We start from the raw sequence: 26,916 nt of genomic DNA on the forward strand, positions 1-26,916 counted from the left end.
GTCAATCTTGGGCTGCTTGAGAAGTCTGGATGGAGAGTGGGGCCGAGCGGGGACGTTGGCGTTGGCTGCGACGAAGGCGGTGGCAGCGAGGACGACGGCTACGGGCGTTCGGCTGAGCTTCTGGTAGGTGGGCGCGAGATCAGAGCTTATCCGGCGGTGCTTGGCCCGTTGCGGCTAATGGCGCGCGGAGGCATCCCCGCGCGTGTGCCGTTGGGAACCGGCAAGGGGGAGAGGCGGGAGCTACCTGGAGGCCCGCCGGGTGGCGACGTGGGAGGGGGCGTCTGCCTGAGCGCCGTGGGGCGTGGGGGAGGGACAGCCGCTGTGCTCCAGACCCGAGAGGACCGCGGGGCCATTGTCGCGGTGGCCGCCGTCGCGGTTCTGGGAGTGGAGTTTGTCAGGAAGGCTGGTGCGTTACGGGTGGATGCGACGGGGCTCCGGGCCCTGGGCGGGTGGAGAGGACGTCAGGGACTTGTCCGAGGAGGTGACTAAGGGGGTTCAGGGAGGCTGGACCGGGGACCTGTGCGCGTGCTGTAAGGTTCGCACACGCCGGCAAGTGAAATCCGTTGATGTAATTGAAAAAAATGACCACCGCTGTCGTATAGATACGGGGCTACGAAATCTTACGCTAGAATAAGCATCCGAGCGTTTAACGTACCGGGAGGTAGACTGATATCCAGCTGTATAAGATGTGAAGTGGCCGTGTGAATCTAATACTTGGGAGATAAGGGCGGGGATTGAGTAGATTAATTTCTTAGGCTTGGCTTGGCTGCTTTCACATTTTATTCTGGGAATTAAATAGGGAAATGCTGCTAAACCTGTTTATTCCTGGTATACACTGTAAGACCTGGGGATGCTGCAGCGCAAAATACTTTGCCCTTGATCAGGAGGTATTATTCTGTGGCTGGGCAAGTTTTTAAGATGCCTCTGGAAATGGCGAAGTATATTTAGTTATTAAGGGTGATGTATGATGGTGTGGTAACAATGAAAAAGTGGAGGATCAATAGATAAGAGTGAAAAACATCACAGTACTGATTAGAAGGATTCATAGGTGGGGGGAGTATTGTTTATACAACTATTAGGTTTTGTTTTGGAAAACAAAATCTGGCCTTTTTTTTTTCTTTTTTTTTTTTGCATTTTTGACTATTTTATGAGAGGACTGCTTTGGCTTTCCATGCTCTTTGGACTGTATGACCAATGTCTGTTCATGATTTGAGAAATGTTGTTATTTCTGTATTAGGCTCATACTGTTTTATAGTATACCAAAATCATATTTAATCCTTTGCTGTGCAAATAGCCATGTACCATCATAGTGGTATATAAATGGGTGTGTTATGTGTTTTCTTTAGAGAAAGAAATGAGTTTGCTTAAAAATATGTGTCAAAGCTGAAAGCTGTATTCTTGTGGTTACAGTAAAGCAAAATTTCAGTCATATATTAAATACAAGAATGCTATTTGCAGTCATTAAACCATTCTGATTAGCTTTCAGTTTATCACCAAGCCCAGTATCTCTGCATGTACTGATATATTATCTTAGTAGTTGTTGAAAGTGCTGAGTAACCAGAGAAGCACAGAAGATAAAAATCAGAAAATTGATGTGTTTTTTCTAAATGCCTGTAAATCAAGATGTTACTGCAATAAAGTATATTGAATGTTTTTAATTTGAGATAATAAAATTAAGTGCTGGTAAGGAAGTATTTAGCTAGATTAGAAAATATATATTTTAAACATGTAGTCCATGTTCTGATAAAGTGTTTAATATTAGCCGGCTAATGAAACCTTTGCAAGAAAAAAATGAAGCTCAGAGAACCCCAAGGACTCCACAGTTCAACCCTGAGCTACACATATTCACCTCCATTATTTAATATTAGTTTTGATAGAGTCTTGAATGCCTGAAATCCATCCCATCCAATACTTTATTTAATCATATATTTTGTAGATATTGGGGGGATGGGGGTTTCCTCTGTAATGTCTGGTCTTTAGCACTGGCAAATAATTTCTGAAATGTTAAATGAACTTACAATTATTCACCTGCATCCATAAGCATGTGTAGGGACTTCAAATAGATATAGTGATTTGTTTTATGCAAGACATGTTTGGGAATTTTTAATTCAAGAAACTATTTAGTGATACCTTAATAGAATAATATTATTTTTAGTATTATCTTAAGATCGTAACTAAATAATAATGACTATTTGTCCTTTCTTCATACCTCTTCCAGCTTTTGTTGTTGTTGTTGTTTCTATGTGGCTTGCCTCATACTGGCTGTGAAGGGGATTTCCAAAGGAGCAAGTTAGTTTATGTCAGATGGAGATTTAGTAACAGTTTTTCAGATGTAATGTTAAAGGGTATGTATGTGAAATAACTGTCTAGTTAGAATTCTTAATTCTTAATATAATAAGAACCTTAAAAAGTTATCAAGGTTTTTGATTTGGGGGGATGGCTTGTGAGAGGTGAAATTAATCCAGATTGAAAGGAATGATTAAACTAGCATTATTTATTGTACATAACAGTACATTATATAGGTGTATATACAGTTGGTATCCACTGATATTAGGTAGTAAACTAGAGTGATAAGATTTCCATAAAGATAGTATGTTAGCCACTAGATGGGAAAAAACGTAACCAAGCTTGCTCCTGCTTATTAATCCTTGAAAAAATTCTATCTTGTTGCTGCCATGAAACATGTGGAACTTCTGTGAGGAAGAAGGGTAAGACAGCAACAAATAGCACAGATTTCTAAGGAATGTGTATAACTAGGTATTATTTGTAGATAAAACAGAAGTTTAGTAGGGCATTCCACCAAATCTCTGCAGCTTCATTCTCTCAATTTATGTTGCATCTTTTTGGCACATAGAAAGCACTCATTAAAAATCTATCTATATATATAATTTCATTAATGTCTGAAACTCAGGTTTGTATTTAATAACAGGTCCTATCCTGTACTAACATACTACTTCATGTGGTATTATGTTTAAATCTAACAATTCAGAATCCTTAGGTTCTTCTAATTCTTTTCTGTCCAGCTTCCATAGTTAATATAAACAGATAAAAATAAACAGATAAAAATAAAAAGTAATCTGAAACTATGAACCAGGACTGGTTTGTCTGAAAATTCAAGCAGTTCTTCATTTCAACATCAACTTGCTATTTGGGGAATGTTTAGCTATTTCTAAATTGCACCATTTAGCCTGTGTTCAGAGTATTCATGAATTAGTGTTTGGTTTCTTTGAGAACAGCCACTAATTCAAAAGCTCTATAGATGTGCAATCCCTGTCTCCAATGGGCAGAGTACTGGCTTAGATTTATCACTTGGCATCATTGCTAGCTGATTCTCAAAACAGAGCTGAGAATTCACAGTAGGACAAAAAAAGAACAAATGCTAGAGAATGAGAGACAGAAGAAAGGAAAGACCAGAAATTTATCTGATTGTGGCTAGAATGTTTATCAAGCATCTTACTTAGTTTTAGAGTTCTTAATTATAAACATAAGCTATGAGAAACAGTGCATGTAATGATTGTCTTTGAAACTTTCAGGGAAAACTTCAAGTAGTATAAAAGCTATTAAATAGTGTGTGCAAATGAAGAAATACAAAAAAAATGTATCTATAAACAAAACATGTATATATGTTGGGGCCCCTGGCCTTGGCTGATCTCTTGACAACTTTAGCCCAACTTCATTGTTTTTGAGACCACCAAGAAGCCTCAAGACTCTAGATTAGACTAAGAAGTTTAAAAAAATAATCCCAGAGGAAGGTAGTGTCAACCCACTTCCATATTGTATCCAAGAAGACATCATCATCATATCCATGAAACAACCAGGAGTTGAGCTCAGTTCAAAGGAGACTTTATCTGTGACTTTATATTAACTTAACAATTGTTAAATGCTACTGCTTCCTGTGTGTTTAAAAATTTTCTACATGGGACTGAGGAAATATAAATGTCTGTGTAAATATATATATTTTTAATTCTTCATGTGAAGAATGTGAATTCTGTTGTCAGAGATTGTCAGAACCAGGCTGGAAACCAGGAGACTATGAGTTCTAGTCCCGCCTTAGGCATGAAAGCCGGCTGGGTGACTTTGGGCCAGTCCCTCTCTCTCAGCCCAGCTCACCTCACAGAGTTGTTATTGTGGGGGAAATAGGAGGAAGGAGTATTAGTTATGTTCACTGCCTTGACTTATATAAAAATAATAAAGGCTTGATTTTAAAAAAATCTAAATAAATATATGGAAAAAATTATGGAAAATTCAAAGACTACCTAGTCTAATTTGTTTAGCATAAGCATACTGTATATACTTGTGGATAAGCCAAAAATTTTAGGTGCCAAAATGCACCCAAAAAATCGGCTTATCCGTGGGTATATATGATAATACCTTTTTAAAGTAGTCGTATTTCCTCTATATCCTCGTTGATAAGCTGATGCATGGATAAGCCGATCCTCAAATTTTTAACCAAAATACTATGGAAAATGCAGGTTGGCTTATCTGCAAGTGAAGGCTTAATTCATGGCATTTTGGTTAAAAATTTGAGGGTCGGCTTATCCACATATGGCTTATCCACAAGTATATATGGTATATACTTTCTTGTATAAGTATGTTCTTTGTATTATATGGAAATTATGGGAAAATTATATTTTTCTGTACAAAATGAGAGAAAAAAATAAAATTCCAGATGTTGAAAATAAATTGAAATATGAATTCAGTGGGACTACATCTTAGGTAAATTGATATTGGATTGCATCCTAAATGAACAGTTTAAAATGCAACTTGATACCAAGTAATCCATTTAACACAATAGGACTGTCTTTGAGATGTTTATGCTATTTACAATGTTATTACAAATAGAAATTCTACATGAATGAGACTACTAGCATCGAAGTAAATGCAACCAGTATTTTAAGTCTTCAGATTGCAAAGCTTATTTCTAAAGTATTTCATTAGATTGGGGGATCTTTCATTAGGATGAAAGAGCTACATTTACAAACTTAGAGATGTTGTTATGACCTATATATTCAGTATCACGTGAATGTCATACCATACAAGCAAGTTTTTGTCATGCTGAAAATTTCACTGTTATTTAGATATAATGGATTTTAACAGAGTTTGTGTACAGAGCAGCCTTGTTTCATTAGCAGGACAGATCCAGTTAAATTCCAGTTGGGTATTATATTCCCAGTAAAGGTGTCCAGTTGTACGTAGAAAGATTGTAGTTACTGTAGTTTTGTATTAGCTGTTTGTGACTTCTGTGGCTTGTTAACACATCTCCTAGAGTATTGTAATTTGAAAATTTTGTCCTGTAATGTATATGTTTATATGATATTTAACACACAAATCTTTGATATTATTTATTTTAATTTTATGAAGCATCACTTAATCAAGTATTTTCAGATATGTCCTGGAGTTAATATTTCATTTTTGTAACATCCCTTGAGAATTGGATTTTTTTTTTCTGCTTCTGATACAGAATTTGTATTTTTGTACTTCCTGCGTAGAAAAGGTATTTTGTTTTGCTGTGTGTGTGGAATCTGTTATCTGCAAGACCCAGTATTGATACAGTTCCAGCACAAGATGCAAATGCTATCATTCTGAAAAGAAATCACCCAGTATTTTGAGATCCTTGAATATTTACTGTTTTTAAGAGTTTTTCCCAGAATGAAACTAACTGTAAAAATACATAGATTTGTAGATTTAAACTTGGCAGTTTACTGCTATGAGCAAAATAAGGTAGATTCTTATTTTTAACTGTTTTCTACTAATTTCCAAAACTTTCTGTAGCAGTATTCTTTTTTTTTTAAGGTCATATCCTCTTTTTTTTAAGGAATTCTAAAATTCCTGGAACATAGTTTGTAAAAACTCAAAAAATTCACTCTTATTCTTCAGCAGTAAAAGTGCTACAGTTAAAAAAAAAATAGGTACAGTTTGTATTGCTATTTACTTTATAGAGAAATGATTTCATTGTTGCATCTGTTTGAAATACAGTAACAACTTAAAAAAAAAAGTCTATTAACAAAGGGTTTCATAGAAGAATTGAGTTCCAACTATCCCTAGACAATCAATTTGTTCATTAACATATTTGATATGATGACAGTTGTGCTGTTACAGTGGATTTTACATAGGCACAATAGTGAAAAGAATCATAGTTGTGATTCATTTGAAGAAGAATCTCTGATGAGGCCAATGTTTATTCTCTTACTCTCCCTGCCCTTCAGAGTTTGAAATTTGAATTAAGATTTTAATATTTTACTGCAACTTCTGGTATGCTAATCCAATTAATTCAGTGGAAAATCAATAAAACCGTACTGTTAATATTTTTATATACTCAGTGCTTTTAAACATATTTTGCAACTAGAAAACTATTATGCAAACACAACTGCACCTTCATTTTGTCAGGGTCTGTATGGAATAATACAAATATTTGCAAAAAGGTGATGGTGACTGTGGAGCAGTTTGAATGCCATAAACTCTTTCTGAGATAATGTGTCCCAGCAAAGACTGTTTTTTTAACACAAAAAATAAATATTTTAGAAACCCTGAGGTAGTATGTGAATCAGTTGTTCTGTCTAGCGGTTGCCTTCCATCCCTTTAAATATTTTAAATTATTCATGTAAATATGGATTCCCAGTCCACTGTGATATAGATCTTAAAAATAGATGTTGACTACCATGTGAGTGTATGTGTTCTATCCAGACCATCTATGCATATATTTCCTTGTGAGCACATGAGAAAATGTGAATGATTACGTAGTTACGGTAGTCATGGAAAAGGAGCAGTACTTTGAAAATGTTAAAACTTCATTGTTGCTATTATGGGTATTTTGTTGCATTCTTAAAATAGGCTTGACTAGGGACTGTTCAAAAACAGTATCTGGCTAAACCTCCAATATTTTTTCCAGGTATTCAAGATGAATCTCGAAAAACTCAACAAAGCTGAACTACTGACACTTTTTAGTATCCTTGAAGGTGAACTAGAAGCCAGAGATCTTGTCATAGAAGCTTTAAAGGTAACCTGTACATATTAGGAGAGATGAAATACAACAGTGCTGCTATGCATGCTGTCTTCATTTTTTGCCCAAAGATTGATTGTAATGATTAATAGTTCGGGTATTGTTAAAAATATTAGGTAACAAATCCTGTGGTAATAGTCTGTAGCTTGGCATTTGGTTGACAGCAAAAGCAAATAGTGTAATGGATGAGCACCTTGATGATTATGAAAAATAAGGACGTCATATTTTAATTAAAGATATTCTCCCCTCATCATACTAGAATAGTGAGACTTGGAACGTCTTGTTCTCAGTGCTGTGTATCAACATGTTTTTGTTAAAGAAATTATTGGTAAAGACCAACAGTGTAGTCTCAACAGGCAGGAATAATAATATAGATTCCTCTTCTACTTCCATTAAGAAAATGGTTTCTGTTTATCTTCTTTTAAGAATATCTCTGCAATTCAATTGAGTTTAATGCCAAATATTGAAATATGTGATTAGTCTACATAATGGTATGAATTGGTTTTTGCTGGACTTTATTTTTAAATTTTAATTATTTGCTTTAAACATGGATGAATCTTTAATGGATATTCATCCAGCTTGTGTGTGTGCACACATTCTCTCTTTCTCATGTTACTGTGGTGAAGACTTTGATCGCTAATGACTGCATTTCAGTGCTGTTTACTCTCTATTTTAGGACTACTAGATCTGGGTTTCAGCAAACTGGACAATCACTTGGTGGCAACTGAGACGTACAGAACATCTGCCTCTTAGCTGCCATCTAGTAATCAAGAAATTTTGCAGCTCAGATCTGGTAGCTGTGTTCTTTTATATCAGTTTCCTCATTTTTTATAAGGTTTTTTTTTCCGAAATAGATGTCTGTGCACTGAATTTCCTTTGCCATTTTCCATTTACATGTGCATATGGTTTATTAGAAAAAGTGACAGTGGAATCGGTAGAAGAGCTTGTCTTGTGTTTAGTATGGTGATCAGCTGTTTGATAGCACAGTTGTTTATGGTATAATACAATACATGGATTTATCCAGTTGAAAATGGTAATTTGAAGTCTCGTATAATTTTTATGCTGCTGCTTTGGATGCTTTCCTAATTTCATTTTTCATGTTAAGATCAGCCATAGCATTTTAGGGCCTGTAGCACACTCTTAGTGCTTTTATTGCATTTGTGGACTGATACTTATCACTACTTTATCTCTCAAAAGCTGCCCCTTTTAAGATTTCAGGTTTGGGGTTTTTTTTAAAGCTATGCACTTTTTGACTTACAGAGGAGCAACATCCTGAGTCATTTTAACTATAAAGTTTCTATCGTAGGTGTTGAGGAGATTATATGTTGTCTCTCCTGGTGCCTCTTGCCTGGCATTTTCACCTATAATCTTCTGTCTTTTCAATTGGCTATTTTCCTGTATTTTCTTTTATTATTATTGTCCTGTTCCTTTCTGGGTGATTAACAACATTTTCCTGCTCATTCCCTTTGAATGATTCATCCTGAAGTTAATATTCCCCAATGCATGCTGGCTTTTTTCTAGGGTCATTTTAACATGAATTGGAAGTATTATGATATGTTGATCCTCTCAAAATGTTTCTGTATGTTATTCCTGGAACTGTGGATAACCATTAGAAGTCTAAACAAAGTAAGAATTCTGAATCTTGTCCCAAGCTACAGAATTAAAAATAAGTTACCTTTCACAATTTTAAGGATATGTTTTCTTGTTGGTTTTTTACAATGAATATATCTATTTATGGGCAACCTTCATTTGAGAGAACAAAATAAATATTTGTGTATGATAATGATAAAATTTGTGATAGACATAAGTGCCATGCTGTGGTTTTTATAGACCGAGCATTTGAATTGCCTTTTTGTATCTTACGGAAAGATGTCATAATTGATATATGACTGGATCTACTTGTCTGAGGACATATTCTAGGCATAGCTAAGATGTTAATCTGTTTAGGATGCCCAAAATAAATAGAAGGAGTATCCAGTACTCAAAACTGAGGGTACCCAAGTTTGGGATCTAGGCTAATAATAATATGGTCAGACTTTTTAGATAATAAAAAGCTTCCCATTACTTCCTGCTCCAAGAAGCTATTAAAATCTAGGTTTTTCCAGCAGGTTGTTGGATATAAATATGTTATGAATTTTATTTCCACTTGCAGATTGGGATTTTATTTAAATGGAGTTCATAAATTGTTCCCTGGTGGAGAAATAAAGTTTGTTGTTGCTGTGTATATTTCTAAGTTTATTTACAGGATAGGGTATACAAGCCGCTCAGTCAACAAAGATTAGAGCAGCATAAAAAACCCAGCAAATGAATAAATAGTAAAATGAGCGGTCATTGGAAAGCATTCGAGCTACTTATATTTGAACAATTTTGCCAGCAATTAAATAGAGGCAGGATGGTGGTAGTGGTGATGATGATGGGAAAGGGAGTGATATATTATTGTCATTTCAGTTGTAACTAATGCTCTGAAAGTTATTTGTTTAAAAGGAATATATTAATAAAGACCATACATCATCCAGCTATTTTTCTTCCAAAAACATGGATGAATGTAATACTAGAAGTATATTCTTGTTTGTTTGTTTTCACATTTTATTATATTTTATAATAAGATTACAAAAAATAAACAGCAAAGCAGAAACAACTGTTAAACAATACAAAGAATAAAGGGAGGGGAAACCTAAACATTTAAAAATGGAATTATATTCTTAAAAGTATTTTCTATCCTCAATGTCACCAATGAGGGGTGACAGTTTGAAACTGCTGGAAGTTAAATGGAATGTAAACAGCAAATGATGATAGAAGGAAATGGCTTTATCCAGCAAGAAATGCTATTTGATTTTAATTTGGCAGTCTTTGAAAGCAATAGAAAAATACCGAGAAAACTGAAATAATGCCAAGGGATTGGCTGTAGCACTATAGATTTGGTCTTACCATATCCAGCAGTATTATCTGGCTTACCATGAATTGCTTCTAATCACTGAATCTTAAGAGTGTGCACATACAGAATTCCAAAATGAAGTCGTCTTAACTTCAAGGAAGACAAAGAAAAAGGTGTTACATGAGTCTGTCTTGCTGCTATTTTATTTTGCTTTGCTTCTGCTTAGCACTATGAAGATCAGTTAGATAGGAGATTAATTGTTGAATACAATTTAATATAGAAATAGCAGCCTGGAGAAATCTAAACATCTTTGGGCAGGAGTTAATTTTTATTCTATAGTATCTACCAAAGCTCTCTGCAGCTTCTGTTTCAAGGGAAGGGAAGCTTCCATTGTTGATATTCTGCAAAATAGTATAATGCTACAGGTTGGTTTTAATCATTGCTTTAATGTAAGTTCAGATATTGTTTCATTTATTAATAAAGCTGAACTTCACAAGCAGTTTAAATACTTAAATTTTTAATGCTCTTACATTACTGTCTTCTTCAACAAGAGAAAATTGAGATTTAAGTATCCCCCTTTATAAAAGCTGCTTCAGTAGTTATAATGATCTTTTTATGAGGTGCTGCAGAAAGAGAAAGAAGAAATAATCTCAGAATTTATGTAGGAATAGTTCTCAAGCCAATATTCAGACAATATCAAAAGTAATAACACTGGTAATTATATAGAATGGTACTTTTATGACAGGACTTCAGAAAATGAAGAAGTGCTTTGATATGAAGATATTGTAACTGCTTTAAAGGGCTGTGCAGTGCTTCTGATTTGATCTCCAAAAGATGCTTCAGAACATGAGGAACACAAATATTGCACCTGTCTGTAGCTTCTTAAAGCAATTATGTCTTTTTCCTGCACTCCCATGAGCTCCAAAAAAAAAATTTGGAGATCAAATCCAAAGCACTTCACTGTTATCCTGCTTTGCTAAGCAATGTAGCCAGATGTTCAGATTCAACTCTTTTTTTTTTTTTTAATAGAACAAGGGAGCATTTCCAATACTTTATTTGGTAAGCTTGACTAGAGTAGCAAAGTAGCCAGTGGTGAAATGGGATTAAAAGTGGTGACATGGGAGAGGTTCAAGATTTTGTGCCTTCCAAATCTAATGGTGTCCTGGAAGTTTGAAACTAATGTTTTTTCCACTGTTAAAAATTCAATTTATTATAAAGTTTTGTCATACAGAAGTGGTAAGATGCTCTGCCAGTTCTTGCCTATCATACTGCTAGTTCAGGTTTTATGCAGTTGACTAAGATTGATATACAGTTAACCAGATACATTTTAGATATCTTTGTTCTCTTTTAAAATATCAGTGATTTCTTCTTTTTTTTCACTTTTTTTCCCTTTATAATACAGATAATTATTTGGATCTGGATTATCTGTGGTCCAGATATAAGTGGTTCAGTCTCTTGGGTTTTTTTTAAATTTAATCTAACCAGCCAGTAAGCAAACTTTTGTTTTCTCACTACCCTCTTGTTATGACCACAGCCTGTATTTATTTTCAAACATCTGTCTCTAGGGAAAACTAGGAATAAGGAAGTTCAAGATTACAAAGCAAGCTATTTAAAAGAGATTGTGTTCTAGAAGAGGAACTTTTCTACAAAACTGCTTGAGAACCATAGAATATAAAAGAACTTTGAAACCCACAGTAGCTTGTTTATATGAAGTCTGACTGGGAAAATAAACATAATAGTTGTAGAACTCTACTTTGGTTCATATTCAAGTTTTTATTTTTCAACTGGTGTAGGAGATGCATTGCATATTAAAAGGAAACATTCCTTTAACTCTTTTTTTACCTCAGTGCGGGGGGAGGGAGGAAGAAATCTCTATTGCAGTGTTTCTCAACCTTGGCAACTTGAAGATGTGTGGATTTCAACTCCCAGAATTCCCTAGCCAGCAGGCTGGCTAGGGAATTCTGGGAACTGAAGTCCACACATCTTCAAGCTGCCAAGGTTGAGAAACACTGCTCTGTTGTTTCTTCAAAGCTTAGAATAGTTTGCTTTACAAGCTAAACATCTCTTAATTTCATATTTGCAAAAGCTTCAGTCTTTAGTATCCATGTTCTGTTTTATCACTCTTCAAGCTGATAACAAATGTCGCCTAACTGATTTGATGAAAACTATCTAGGAGGTCACTTTCTGATTCAACTATAAATCTACATGTTTTTAAACAAATGTAGAAACACCAATTTTAATATAATTTGGGGGAACCTTGCATTGCTTCAATTGTGAAAGCTACACCTTTACTCTTGTTCTGTTTTTTTAATCAGTTAGCAAACCATAAAAGACCTGAATTCTTATCCTGTGGCTACCAGAATAAAGAGTTGTTTTGCAAAAGTGTAATTCAAAAACAACATAATTTCTATTTTATGTATACTTCAATAAAAGGGAAAAATTAGTTCCATGTTAAAATAGTTTAGGAATAAGCATTTTGCTATTAGTTTTATACTGATTTGGAATTCTTCTCTTTTGTATCAATTTCCACAGAACTAGATCAACAAAATTTTCCTAACAGCAGTGATTATAGAAAGAAAAAAAAAACTGGAACCACAGAAATGTGGTACATCTCATAAAACTGGAAAGCCATTAGGAGAACTGAAAAGCAGAACTTGACATGCCTGATCTCAGAAAGGAAGATTTTGAATAGCAATAGCATGGTAGACAAATAGATTTAGAGAGGTTTCTGGAGAAAGGAAAAATGAAGTACAACACTTGTTTCTGGGTTGACTTCATTTTCTCATTGGTAATGCACAATTGGAAAATGACAATAGGGGCAGGATATATTGTGTTTGCTAGCTATTGGTCGTGTTGTAATCACCACAGATCTTATCCACTTTTAGTACCTCTTAAAATTTTCTTTCTGTTCAGTAATCCACTCTTCTTGATACTTATTAGGTTTCCTGCTTCTAGTGTAGTTACATAGAGTATTGGTTATAATGATGTTAGTGATAGACACTTCAAATTATTTTTTGCATCACTTATTTCTGTTGGCATTTCTTTTTCCAAAGTATATGTTTTTTCAGGTGGTTTCCTTGACCTGTCTGGACAGGCAATCACACCACAGTTACTATACTCGGTGTGATTATGGAACTTAACTAAATTGTCCAAGAGTTATATTTTTTCTTTTAAAGTCTAACATTTATTGCTGCCATCTTTTACTTCAGAAAAACAAATGTACAAACTGAAGTCAACCATCTTGGCATGTTAACCCCTTAGACTTGATTTTTTTTTCCTGGACTGTGGTACACATTCTTACGGCATGTCTATTATTACAGTTTCAAATAACTTCTAAAGGTTGTGGAAACACTGGAGTCTCTATTTTTTTTCCCCTTGTAGTAGCAAAGCTTCCTTTTACTACTATTTCCCTTTTTAGAAATATTGTCTTTTACAGATAAAAATAACAGTATTAAATTTTCTTGGCAAGTCTCCAGTTATATATTGAATCTCATCTCTACCAACAATTCTATTCATATAGTTAACTGTTTTATTTATTGTTTTGTTTGCTTGTTTCAATTTACATAGCTGCCTATCTCACAGACATGACTCTGGGTTGCTCACAAGTTAGCAAACTCATATAAATAAAATTAAAAATAATTAAAACAGTTGAAACAGTTAACCAGGAACATAAAAAGCATGGGAGAGTGCCAACCTACAGCTCTCAAACAATACAGCCATCTTGCAGGCTCCCCACTTCCATGGGATCTGCAGGCTTCATGACACAGCCATGTCTTCAGGGACTTCCTAAAGATTAGCAAGGTCAGGACCAATCTAACCTCCAGGGAATGATGTTCCAGAGGTGCCAAGCTGAAAAGTCTGTCCTCCTGGGTCCTGTCAGATGAAACTCCTTTGTAGGTGGGACCCATAACATACCCCTTATGCCAGTTCTGATATAACAGATAGATTTATATCTGGATATCTCCTCCAGAGCTAGTTATAGATTAATTTTGATACACAAAGAGTTAATGATTTTGTGCTAACTTAATGATAATTGATTCACATTACTCTTTTCAAAATAATTGAAGAAAGTATATTAGAAATAAGGGTGAAAAACTTTTTTTTCCAAAGGAAGCCAGAATGCCCCATAAATTTAATATATTGGTTTTACTGAGTAGTTATGGAAGTTGTTTTACTGTTCCGACTCATAAAATGAAATGAAACATTTCAAAAACAGAAACAATAAAGGGAAGTTGCATGTTACTATTAAATTAATAGTAAGGACAGAATTAAATCAACTTCTTGGTCAACGAAAATGCAACTACAGAAAACAAAAAAGAAATAGATTTTCCTTAGTATGGATTAAATCAAGCTGGTCTGCAGAATATAAGTAACCTAAGTTCTAGAAATTATCCATAACATAATGTTACCAGAACTAGCTGCACTGAGCTTTTGGCTTCTACATTTGTCTTCCATCTTTTAGCCCAATTTGAAGGACAGAGGATTTCAATTTCATTTTGGATTAATCACAACTTCCTTTGTCACACAAATTAAGAAAACTTTGGTTAATGTATCACTGGATATTAAAATATCAGCTTTATACCATAATAGCAGATACTTACTTTTTTAAGATAACTTATTATAAGTCAATTTTCTGTTCTGAGATGAAAATATATCTCAGTATATCGCATGTACTTCTGAGCTTGTGGCATATTGGCAACAGTATGTCAGTGCACAAAGTATTCTCTAGGTTAGAGAGCCTAGTTTGTGCAGAATAATGTGAGTGTGCTTGGAAAAAAAACTGGGTCTGGATCATGCTTTTGGCATCTTGATGCCAAAACTGCCCAACATAGTCTACTTTTGTTAATAGGGAGTGTTGCTTGTGGCAGTGGGTACAGCTAAGGCTGATAATTTACCCTACTCTTTCCTTGTCTTATTAAAAGTTATTATGTGAACACCTCAATTGACCAAAGCCATGACTAGGTCCAATATCTGTCAAGCTTCTAGTGATCACTGGGCCCTATGCAATTTATAAGAGTAGGACCTCAGAGGTTGTTGATAGTTTCATGTTATGTTCCAGTGATTGTTGATACTAAAATAAGCAGAGAAGAATTGTGGGGGGCAGGGGGATGTATTACTTTCTGAATGACTGACACAAGATTTTTTTTTTTTAGGTTACATGAATGGGAGGGTGGGAACAAGACAAAAGAGTACAAAAAGGGGGATTGGGCCATTAGGGGACCCAAGAATGTTTGGTTGTAAGCATTTGGTTAGAAAAAGGGTTGTCTGTTTGTGGACCTGGAACCTCTCCAGATAAAGAGAGGACAGGAGAATGCCCACATGTGCTCTGGATGGCTGCTCCTCATGAGGAGACTGTAGAACAGCAGTTTTCCATGGGTGAGTGCCAGGAGATGATGGGATTAGCCATCTTGCTCTCAACGGCGACAGAGACTTTTAAAGGATACTAAATTCGCAAACCTCACTTTCTAATCACTTTTGTAAATTGCTATTTCTAAGCTATTAGAGACCTTTGGAATGACAAGTTTAAAAACACCAGGTAAGTCTGCCTTTAATCCTGAATGAAAGAAAAATTTAATCATAAGCTTAAGAATTTAAAGAATCTGAAATAAACAGCAAAAAAATAAATAAGATTTTGATCCTAGAAAGTTATAAATGGACTAAGGGTCCAGATAAAATTGGAATATTGAAACTTTTACAATAAGATTTTGGAATTAATTATAAACAGCTTCTTGTAGGAAATAAATCCTGTTTTGATTTTTATAAGACATAGCATAGGTAAAGAATTTCATGATTTCAAAAACTAGACACTGGAGGGGACTAAAGATTTAAGTAGAGGAAAGGTATATAGGCCTTCAAGATGGTTATGATATGCATTTTTAAAGGTTTTTTTTAATCCTGCTTTTATTATTTTTATTTATTATTTTTATAAACAACTCAAGGCGGTGAATATACCCAATACTCTTTCATCCTCCTACTTTCCCCACAACAACAACCCTGTAAGGTGAGTTGGACTGAGAGAGAGTGACTGGCCCAAAGTCACCCAGCCAGTCTTCATGCCTAAGGCTGGAATAGAATTCAGTCTCGTGCGTCCTAGGCCAGCATCTTAACCACTAGACCAAACTGATTCTAATTTTTATATATTTATTTTTTATTATTTATTTATTAAATTTCTCCCCACCCATCTCTCCCCAATGGGGGACTCTGGGCAGTTCACACAAAATAATTCCTTTAAAAATGCTCTAATGTTGTTGGTATTGTGCAGTATTTTAGAAACACAGGAAGGTAATGATTTCTCGGTCTTGTAGGATTTCCTGTCTTTTTAAACAAATCAAAGCAAACATAGTGGCAACCAATGAATCAACATTTATAGTTTTCCATTCCTAAACGCAAAAAGTAAATTAAACACATCTAGTCTTTCTTCCCCTACTCACTCATAAGAATTTCTATTCCATACTGTAGAAGGAGAGTGGCTCTTCACAAAATCTGTTTTTGTGGCTTAGTGACAGAGATTGCTTCAAAAAGTTAAATGAAAACATATATGCTCCTTTTGGTCTACTTTGGGAAAATATTTATTATAAAAACGTTGCTACCTTTGAACCACTTTGGCAAAGAGTGACTCATTCTGTAGTACCTCCCAGCTCCTGCTTTTTTTAGCAAGTGAAATAACTCCTAGAACAATGCATTACATATTGTACTGAGGATGTTATTTCCTTCTATAATACAAATTGTTAGCTTGCTTTTCCGGTAGTTTTGACAGCTGTATGTTGTTTAACAGGATCACTCAAACTAGTGCTTTATAGAGCTACTGTTTAAAATTAAAGTTTTTATTGATGCTGAAAGGCCTACTGTATTTAACTTAGTATGGCTTAAACATGTGTTTGTGTTCATAAAGCTTCCCAGATGTGAACCACACATGCAAGCAGGCAAACAGTTAATACAATTACATTGCTAGTCTTGCAGGAGACAAGATTGCTCTATCAGAAGAACTCATTTTTCACTGATTCTCTTCCTATAAGCTCCCAAACATTGTAATGCATGAATAGTTTTTGCTTAAAGGAGCTGCTCTTGTATAAAATAAGATGAAAGAACTTATCTTGTGTCTCCTATCTCCTTCTTTAGGGATAATACGACAAAATTACTGTAGAAACTATTTTGGTTTTTGTGAATGTCTGCCTAGAAAGGATAAAAAAAACAAGTACACATTCTTAGGAAAGTATTATTTATCTGGAATGCTAATCACATGAGTGTTATGGAAACCCCCACCAATATTGCTTTGTAATGTCAGCTTCCCACTACATGTTTTTGCACATTCAGTGTGAATATGTGCAGGAGAGAAGCTGTGATAGCTAGTTAAAGCTACAGGTAGTCCTCAACTTACAACCACAATTGGGACCTCAATTTCTATCGCTAAGTAATGCAGTCGTAAAGCAAGATGTCACATAACCACATCGCTTAGCAACCACAATCCTGGCAGTCCCGGTTGCTGTCATTAACTGAGAATCACGGGTTGTTAAGTGAGTACCCATCCCAATTCAAGCCATTGCAGGCTTGGTCCCTCCCAGCCCCGAGCCTCAGTAAGGTAAGGGACTGCCTCCAACTTCCCCCACCCACCTCTCCTCCCCATTTCTGCCCTTCTGGCTGCCCTGTGGGGCAGCAAGCAGCCCCAGAACCACACAGATCTGGAGCTGCTTGTCATGCCCCGGGAAGCCGCACCCACCCCAGCCCATTCCCAGCCAGTCACCCTCACCATTCTACACTCTGAGACCCCTGCTGCCCTGCACTCCACCGCCCCAGCTAACCTTCACCATCTTCTTGCTCCCACTCCTGACGAGGCATGCCCAGCCTGGCTACTGGGCCGGGCTGGGCTGGGCTTCAGCTGCGAGGGAAAAAAGCTCCTAGAGTGTGGTGCACCAAAATGCCACTTTGCACCATATTCCTGGGCGGAGCGGGGCTTTTGCTTCACGCTGTGGTGGGGGGAGCCAAAAGCAGCCCCTGAGGGCACCCAGCCAAAACACCCCTTTGTGCCACACTCCCAGGGTGGGCTGGGCTGGGCTGGGCTGGGCCTTTGGCTTTTGGCTTTTGGCTTTTGGCTTTTTTTTTTTTTTTTTTGCACGAAGCAAAACAAATGGTCCTAAGTCAAGGACTACCTGTAATGTGCTGTGTCTCTCTTCCTGCAGACATTTGTGTTGAATATGCAAATGTTGCACGGAAGCCAGTATCATTTGAATAATGTCCAAGGGTAGAGCTAACTAGAATGTTGACAAAGTGTGAGCACTTCACTTTAAATAACACTTGAATTGTGTTCATAATTATCAGGATTCTAAGTATTTGCCCTTCAAACTTGCATTATAGAAACACTAAAATTCCTGATGCTTTTCAGTCTGAGCTCTTTCTAAGCTAACTAAGTATTATTCTCTGGTTGCCTTAGTATATGCAAGTTTAAGTGTTTGTATATATTGTTGTGCTGCTTACCAGTCTTTTTCCAGTTTTCTTTTGATTGTTTGTAATTGTATTATGCAAAAGGAAAAATATTATCATTTCCAAAAATATATTTCTTTGCTTAAAACCTTCTTTGTACCAAATACTGTTTATAGACAGATTCTTCCTTATTGTCTCCATGCTTAGGAGAGAGTAATAGTTAAGGCTAGATGCATTGTGTGAGTGGAAATATGATAACAATGTTGGTTATAACTCTGTGTGTTTATCAGTTATAAAGATTACTATGCATTATGTTTGATGGCATATAGAAGTCTTCAGGAATGAACAGGTTTGGTGTGACCATAAATTTTAATTTAACTAACGAAAAGACTTTCTGAATTCTTCTATTTGTTTGTTTATGCTGCCCACTCATAGTTCCCAAAGTAATTTATCAATGTGACATACAGTCAGTAGTCCCTCTACACTTAGAGCTGAAGCTCCATGGATGCTGGTTATAACAGCTTAGTAAGGACAGGACAGAAACATTAGTACTAGGGAATTGGTATGGGGAAAAGATAACTACCACCACCATCACCACACAATACTGAAAGTCAATTACAATTTGTGCCTTGAAAGGAGAACTATAATCAAGGATCTCCAGTTCAATTTCTAGCTTTTTCTTTGTTTGTTTTGTTTTTCAACTTTCAGTCTGGCTACAGCTCTGAAATTTCCCAGTGGTCTCCCAGTCAAGTCCTAATCTGCTTTGACTTGATTTAAATTTTGGGGTGCTGCCAGCTATTGTGTTAAATGTATTGTAAGAAAACCTAATTAAATTAGGTATATTTGAAACATTATATCCTCATCTGAGTGGAAACTGCTCCTATTGAACCAACACTGTTCTTCAGCTGGTAAGGGATGGGTTCTGAAAAGACAAACATTAACATGAGATAATTATTCTGCTTTTATGAAAACTAATTGGAGAACCTCTGTGTAGGATTAATGTTCCTGCATACTTCACAAAAGTGAAAACATAGTGCATCAGGAATCTCAATATCTACATTGAGATTAAATTACTGAACAGTAATTCACTGCTTTTTCATTTTAATATTTGTGTGGATTGAGATTAAGCAAGCCCCATTCTGCTTCTTCAGTTTCCTGGGATATTTTTTCCTCTACAAGTACAGAGAAATTGTTTTTCAGTTGCCATTCATAAATTGCCTAATTCAGTACTGAGTAATTCTGAATGAGAATCAGTGTTCTCATCCTAGAACGGGAAAGAGTTGTCTGTAATTCAAAACATGTGATTCCACTGATAAATTGACTCTTGTTAAGTGTATATGTAGAGCCTTTGTAGGACCAGTATGGTGAAAATTTCCAAAATAGATTCACAAAGCAAAGCATTTCCAGGAGCTTCCAGCCTCAGTGGTTCTTCACAGTTACTGTTTAGCAAAAACATTATAAACTCAATATCACAGGAATGCCAGAAGTAAAACTATTTGCAACATGTATTTGGTATACAATTTTTGAAGAACCCACTGATCTTAGACTAAAGAGATAAATTATTAATGTCATCTGATACTTACTCTGAATTTGAAATGAAGGGAAGGAGGAATGCACATATTCAGCTGTCAAATATGTCTTGAGGTCAATGCAATTTTGTTTGAAAAGGCAATTTCTGTAATTGCACTGAGCTGTTAATGGATATCAGTAGCAGGATTGGGTATACCATAGCTTCATGTTATACTGCAGTTAGCCATATATTGGTGTTCTCACCACCATTTAGGATACTGTTATTGGACTGTATTATATGTTGTAGTTGCAGAATTCAGGGACAAAGAAGTGTCAAAGCAGTCTTCTCAAGAGTATGGATAGCAAAAATTCAAGGTAGCAGAATCACCACCAATTTTGTAGCATTTCCGGAAGGGAGGATATTATTTAGCAGAGTAATCTGAAAAATAACCAGATGGGTTTGATTTTTTGAATACTATTTCTTTGTAGTTTCACACACACACACACACACACACAAACACATTTTAGATACCTAAAAGTATTTGGCAATTTATGGGAAGGCATTTAACTCACTGTGGTAAATTTTGCAACCACAGGATTATGTTCTCCAGCAGTCCCTGTATTTCTTCAAAATTTGCTCCAGATTAAGGAACTAAGAGAGGAAACTGCTTCCCTTCCCTCCCATAAACAGAAATTGCTTTAACTGAAAGAAATATATTGCTGGCTTACATACCAGTTTTAAAAAAAAAGTGAGGTAAAATCCTTTATCGCAGAAGCTGTTTGTATTAATTCTTCCAAGGCTCAGATCATTTTGATCATCATACATTGATCAGGATTTAGATAGTTCTGTTGTTTTTCATATACTGTGTCAATCAACCCGAAATGTACATCTACTCCTTGTACAGAGGTTCTTTCTCCTCCTTTCTTTTTTTCTTTTTTTCCCTTACTTCCAGTATGTTGTCCACCCAGGTAACTTAACTGCTTCCTGACATTCTTAGGAGTGATTTGTGAGTAATGGGGTGCAGAAGGGACCCTCCAGAAGAATTTCTGTGACTATTCATCAAATTGTTAGATCCCTCGCTTGTCAGATATGTTTTTTTTCCTCTTAAATATAATATCATAGGAGTAACAAAACTAAGCCTGTACTTTGACGTTTAGAAAGCTAGTAAATTACTATGTAAAAAGATCATGTGCTTTAATTTTATATTCAGTTTAACTGATCCATTTCCTGAGTATACACTGAGAAAACTCTCCTTCATGAGGAAATACTTTTCCAAATTTGTATATTAGATTAAAGCAAATTCTAGGGTCATTTATGATATAACCCATCTATCTTACTATATTGTATTTTTATGTAGTCCTGTGTATCCACATGATGCACAAGTATGTGCCCTTGTATTTGTATGTTAAGTATCTGTAGACCAGTCTGGGAGACAATGGAAAAGGAAGTAGACTGAAAACCTCCACTTTCTAACCTTAATGTATTCCTCAGTGCTTATAACCAGGGATAAGGATTAGGAAAGTAGAGATGCCCTTTAGTTTTTCTATTTAGTTTCTTTTATGTTGATCTTGGAGTACCTTCTTTAATGACCCTTAAAATATCACAGAGCTCTGCATTTTGAACCTGAACTTCCTTTTCCTGCATATGGTTTCCTGTTGGGAAAAGTGAGGACACAAATTGAAAGCTTCAGATAATGATTTTGGAGATCATGGTGAGAGAAAAAATATGTGTCGGTCTGTGGGTGTGCTTTGTGGTTGGAAGTAAGGTATTAATTCTAGTATAATATAATATTTATTCAGTTGCCACATGTACCTAAATATATTGTGGTCTGCTGGAAATATACTTAGCTGCCCCAGGAATTTCACAGCAAGTAAATATATGGTGTAAAATCCCAGCTTCAGATCCCTTTGCCTATCTGGTTATATCTGATGGGTGATAGTTCCATACAGAGAAGTGGAAAAGAAGCATGCATCCTTTTATTTAATTGACAAGTAGTGGAACTGTATGTGACATTGCAGTTGTAAAGAGTGGCTATAGGGCTAAGTTCTGCTTCCCTTCCCTACACCTGCCCATGTTCCTATTCCTTTCCTTTCTTATTGCACCTTTCTTCAATGCTTTCCATTGAAGTTACTAATACATGTTTAGGCTCTGCTTTTTTCTTAATATTTCCCTGCTTAGTAATTTTTTTCATCTTGACTTCTTCCTCTCTTCCTTTTGGCACTGTTCAATCAGTTCCTATAGAAGTATTAATGTTGTTCTTGTTTTTAAAGCCCTAAAATAAGCATATCTGTTCTTGTTGTTAAACTGAGGCTGTTCCCAATTTCTCAATTATTCCATAGGGCTGTAGAAAAATTGCATTATCTGTGTAATTAGGCAGCAGCTGCATTGGGATTTGCTCATCTGTTCAGTCTTTCATATATTTTATTTCAATGAAGTTACAAGATTTTAACTTGACTTCTTTTTCTTTGGTAGTTGCTAATAAGAAATACTTCATAATTTCAGGCCCAACACAGAGATGCTTTTATTGAAGAACGTTATGGAAAATACAACATTAGTGATCCATTGATGGCTCTTCAGAGAGATTTTGAAGCACTGAAGGAAGAAAATTATGGTGAAAAGCAACCTGTTTGTACCAACCCTTTATCCATCCTGAAGGTAGTGATGAAACATTGCAAGAATATGCAAGAAAAAATGTTGTCTCAACTGGCTGCTGCAGAGAGCAGGCACAGAAAGGTGGGTTTCCAGGTCTTTGGAAGCTTGATGAAAGCAATAATTGCTCTTATTTACAAATTCATATCACAGAATATAATAGTATTATCTAATTAGCTATTTTTAAATTTTATTTATTATTTACATATGCACAACTATATAATTTTTTCAGCCTTCAAAGAATTGCTTTGGCTAATTAAAATTGTGTGATCATTTTTGTAAATTAGTGCAAAATTTAAGTATTTTAACATTTTTCTAAAACAAAATAAAAATATTAAAATTGAAATCAACCAAACAGTAAATTAAAGATACCATCATTTTAAATTTGTATAAATAAAGGACTTACAACCACATGTATATTTTTCCTTTATTCAGTTACCTAGTACTTATTTATATTTATAAATCTTTAGTATATTTTGTTCATAAGTTCAAAGTTATTTCTATGTCAAAGTCATGCCTTTCTTATATGTTACAATTGTTGAAACTTAATGGTAGAATAAGGTAGCATATATTGTGCGCATGTACTGCATATGTATTTTTCTAATAGCAGTATTTAAATTTTGTTTTTGCTATGTTGTTATTTAATTATATGATACTGTTACATTAAGTAAAATTTAAGTTTAAAGCTACATCATAGTTACCCATATTGTTCAAAATTTATTTCAAAATTTTGAGATGCTGCTAATCTCAAAAATCATATAAGCAGGAGATAAGGTTTTTAAAGTTATATCGCAGACTGTATCAATGATGTGGTTCCTATGTTCTTTGGGTGGGGTGGGGGTCTGTTTGGTATCTCTTCCTTTCTTCTCCATCATAAAATAATGAGGATAAACTTTGAAGAATATTAAAAAGTATATTGGAAGTAGCAGATGTCTTTTTTAACATTGCACTGGATCCTTTCAAAAAGATCTCTTCATGAGCAAAAGTTAAGGAGTATCTGGGTCTGAATATTTTGCGTAAAATTTTGCTTTGGGCAGAAAGGAATCTACTTTCTTTACTTTTGGATATACTAGTAATTATTTCTCTAAATGGGATTGATAATGTTCCTTTCGGGTTGAAAGGTAATTTTGGATCTTGAAGAAGAAAGGCAGCGACACGCCCAAGATACTGCTGAAGGCGATGATGTCACTTACATGCTGGAAAAAGAACGAGAACGGCTCACACAACAGGTATGTCTTCTTCCCAAGTAGCAGTCAGAGGGAAATGATTAATTAATGTTTAACACAGAGAACATGCCTTCAATGGGTGGGGGAGCTTATGTTGGTCTCTAAATTCTGAGTGTTTACTCTCTCCCTCAAGCAGAAAATTAGACTTCTAAGAGGGGGATATTATTCAAATCTATACATTTCATTTAGCAGACAATAGAATTCAGTCTTTATAGATATATGTCAGTTGGGTTGGTGAAAGAAACATCAGATCTTTGAGGCGTAACAAAACGTTTCAAAACGTAATGGATACACCTTGTGACCTGCAGTGTACATGTTAACAGTAAGAAAATATCTTATCTCCCTTGTGTAGACATTATAAGCAGCTGGGATTACTCATGTCAGTCATGTTATATTTACTTTATAATTTATTACTCTGTGAATTCTGTACCCTTTCACTTATTTGGACGCAAATACAGGCTATTAAAAACTTCAGATTTTTCTCTCTGTTAATCTTTATATCTGTTCTCTCATATTAATTTACTCTACTTTATTGATTTGTACGTGTTTGGATGTTAAAGCTTTAACAATTCTAAATATAATTTTGTTGTAGTTGGAATTTGAGAAATCTCAGGTGAAGAAGTTTGAGAGAGAACAGAAAAAGTTGTCTAGCCAACTGGAGGAGGAGCGTGCACATCACAAGCAACTTTCTTCCATGCTTGTGTTGGAATGTAAGAAAGCCACAGCTAAAGCTACAGAGGAAGGGCAAAAGCTTGGGGAGTTAAATATGAAGTTGGAAAAGGAACGAAGCAAAGTAAATCAGCTGGAGGAGGAGCTAGCAGTGAAGAAGAAAAGAGGCTTACAGATGGAGGCACAAGTAGAAAAGCAGTTATCTGAGTTTGACATTGAACGAGAGCAGTTGAAAGCCAAACTTAACCGGGAAGAGAATCGTACCAAAGTCCTGAAAGAAGAAGTAGAGGATCTAAAGAAAACATTAAAAGAGCTAGAAGCTTCTTTGAAAGCTGGCAGCAGCAAAGTTGAGAGCTCACCCCCAAATGTCTCAATGGTGTCCATAGCAACTATTACAGAAGTCTCCTTAGGTAGGTCAGTGGCATGTCAGACTAGTAATCACTTGACGGATAACATGAACCAGGAACCTACTGTCAAATTGGTGCACACGTTACCACTGGCCACAGCTCTCAATCCTTATGCCAAGGCAAATGGACATTGTGATGCTGATACACTAACAGGTGTTGAGCCAACTCAGCCTGTGATAGAGAATCTACAGAAGGGCAAGTCTGTTGGGCCAGCTGCTGAGAATACTCTAGAAAACAGCATCTCCCCAGTAAGAACAGAGTCTCTTTCTGCTTCAGTTTCACCACTCCCTTCCAATGGGATTTCCTTGTCTCCCAGCAACACAGCTGCTTCTTCTCTGACATCTTCACCATGCTCCTCCCCAGTCATGACTAAGCGTCTGCTTGGAGCATCAACCAGCAACCCTAGCTACCAATCTTCCTACCAAGTGGGAATCAATCAGCGCTTCCATGCTGCTCGCCACAAATTCCAGTCTCAGGCTGATCAAGATCATCAATCAAGTGGCCTCCAAAGTCCTCCATCCAGAGATTTGTCACCTACTTTTGCTGATAATTCTGCAGCAAAACAGCTTGCCCGCAATACAGTCACTCAGGTTCTCTCCAGATTCACCAGTCAGCAGGGTCCTATCAAACCAGTCTCCCCTAACAGTTCACCTTTTGGCACAGACTACCGAAATCTTGCCAATGCCATGAGCCCCAAAAGTGAAACTAGCCCAGGTAAGGTCTCTAGCCCTTTAAGTCCCCTTTCACCTGGAATTAAATCACCTACCATACCCAGAGCAGAAAGAGGAAATCCTCCACCAATTCCTCCAAAGAAACCTGGTCTGGCTCCCTCTCCAGCAACTACCACGCCACCAGTGAAAACTTCAAATCAAGCATCCCTTGGTTCTCCTATGGACATGGCAAGTAGTTGTTCAAGCAATGCTGTTGTAGCCAATGGGAAAGAAATTGAGATTTTATTGCCAACCAATAGCTAGTCTCAAAGAGAGTAACATTCCAAGTGTTTGCAATTCCTAGAGCTGAAACATGGTCTTATCCACTCCGTGTTATTTATTTGAGTAGTAACAGAATCTTCTTGTATAACACATTTGTTCCTTTGTTTTATATAATGTAGAAAATAATACAACTTGTACAATTTTTTGAACATTCAGAGCCTCAAGGTATTTTATGACAACAGGGAAATCAAACAAAAAGAGAAGCAGTTGTTGTGTTCTGGGAGCTGACCTATGGACTATGACAACAGAATACTCATTTTTAAATTATGCAGAAAAACACTCCATGCAAACTTCTATTCTTTTTCTAAGAAGTGCCTGAGCTAAAGCCTGCAGATATTAATGTGATTCTCTGTAATACCAGAAGGCATCATCCAAATGTAGAAAATAATTTCTGAATCATGAATGTTTGAAATCAGCATGGTTCTTAATCCTTTCCAATATTTTTATCAATAGTGTGCTAAGAATAGGAAATGTCCCAAAGGTGAACACTAGACTGGTTTTCTCTGCTATGAACAAAAAGTTAATGTAGCTGTTATCAGGTGCACTTTGGCCCTATTAATTTTATGCAACCCAATCTTTTCCTATGATACAAGCTTTGAAAATAGTTGTTAGCTTTAAGCAACCAGGTTACCAGTCTTCACAAAATATTGTCCATTCCTTACAAGTTTCTCTCCATAGAGTAAAATAAGTGAAATGTAAAATTTTAATTAGCGTTCTACTGTTGTGTGTAGAACTTCTGAAAGTAGGACCTTTGCTGTTCCTTGAGAAAGATTTAAATACTGCTTGAAATTAGAAATGGCTAATCAGGATTTTTGGATTTTTGCATTAAAATGGTAGGATCAGTACTAGAAGATCCAAAGCAATAATTAAAGAATTGCTTAATATGTAATAACGCTGTAAGTCAAGCAGGCATAGGTCTTGCTAAATAAGTTGTATTGTCTTAGAGAAGAGAACTGCCCACTTGGTAGCCCTGTGGAAGCCAAAATGTTAAGCTTTCAAAGATGCAGCTTATATGTAGAGATGTTATACATACCTAGCTAGACACAACACTTTTAGTCTTACATTGTTCACACTGACATTATTTATACCTCACTTCACTTAATTACTTTTAAGGCTTTATGTATTTCAGATAACCCATTTTCCTAAGAAAAACAGTCAGTAAACTGGGAC

At 35.8% G+C, this 26,916-nt stretch overlaps 1 protein-coding gene across 3 annotated transcripts; it reads left to right on the plus strand.

The window, feature by feature from the left end:
• On the plus strand, positions 1–26,916 carry CTTNBP2NL (CTTNBP2 N-terminal like). Of its 3 annotated transcripts, none has more exons than XM_007431898.3 (5): positions 1–123; positions 6,890–6,997; positions 22,306–22,536; positions 23,574–23,681; positions 24,271–26,916. In XM_007431898.3, the coding sequence occupies exons 2-5, from the start codon at positions 6,899–6,901 to the stop codon at positions 25,726–25,728; spliced, it is 1,896 nt and encodes a 631-aa protein (XP_007431960.1). In that variant the 5' UTR covers positions 1–123; positions 6,890–6,898; the 3' UTR covers positions 25,729–26,916. The 3 variants fall into 3 exon arrangements, with proteins under 3 accessions (XP_007431960.1, XP_088009860.1, XP_088009861.1); XM_088153734.1 differs by lacking the exon at positions 1–123 and adding an exon at positions 313–406; XM_088153735.1 differs by lacking the exons at positions 1–123; positions 6,890–6,997 and adding an exon at positions 21,396–21,514.

The sequence above is a fragment of the Python bivittatus genome, unplaced genomic scaffold, assembly GCF_059951505.1.
Source record: "Python bivittatus isolate LINGU-HERP-01145 unplaced genomic scaffold, Pbiv_v1 ctg000700_np1212, whole genome shotgun sequence".
NCBI classification, from domain to species: Eukaryota; Metazoa; Chordata; class Lepidosauria; order Squamata; family Pythonidae; genus Python; species Python bivittatus.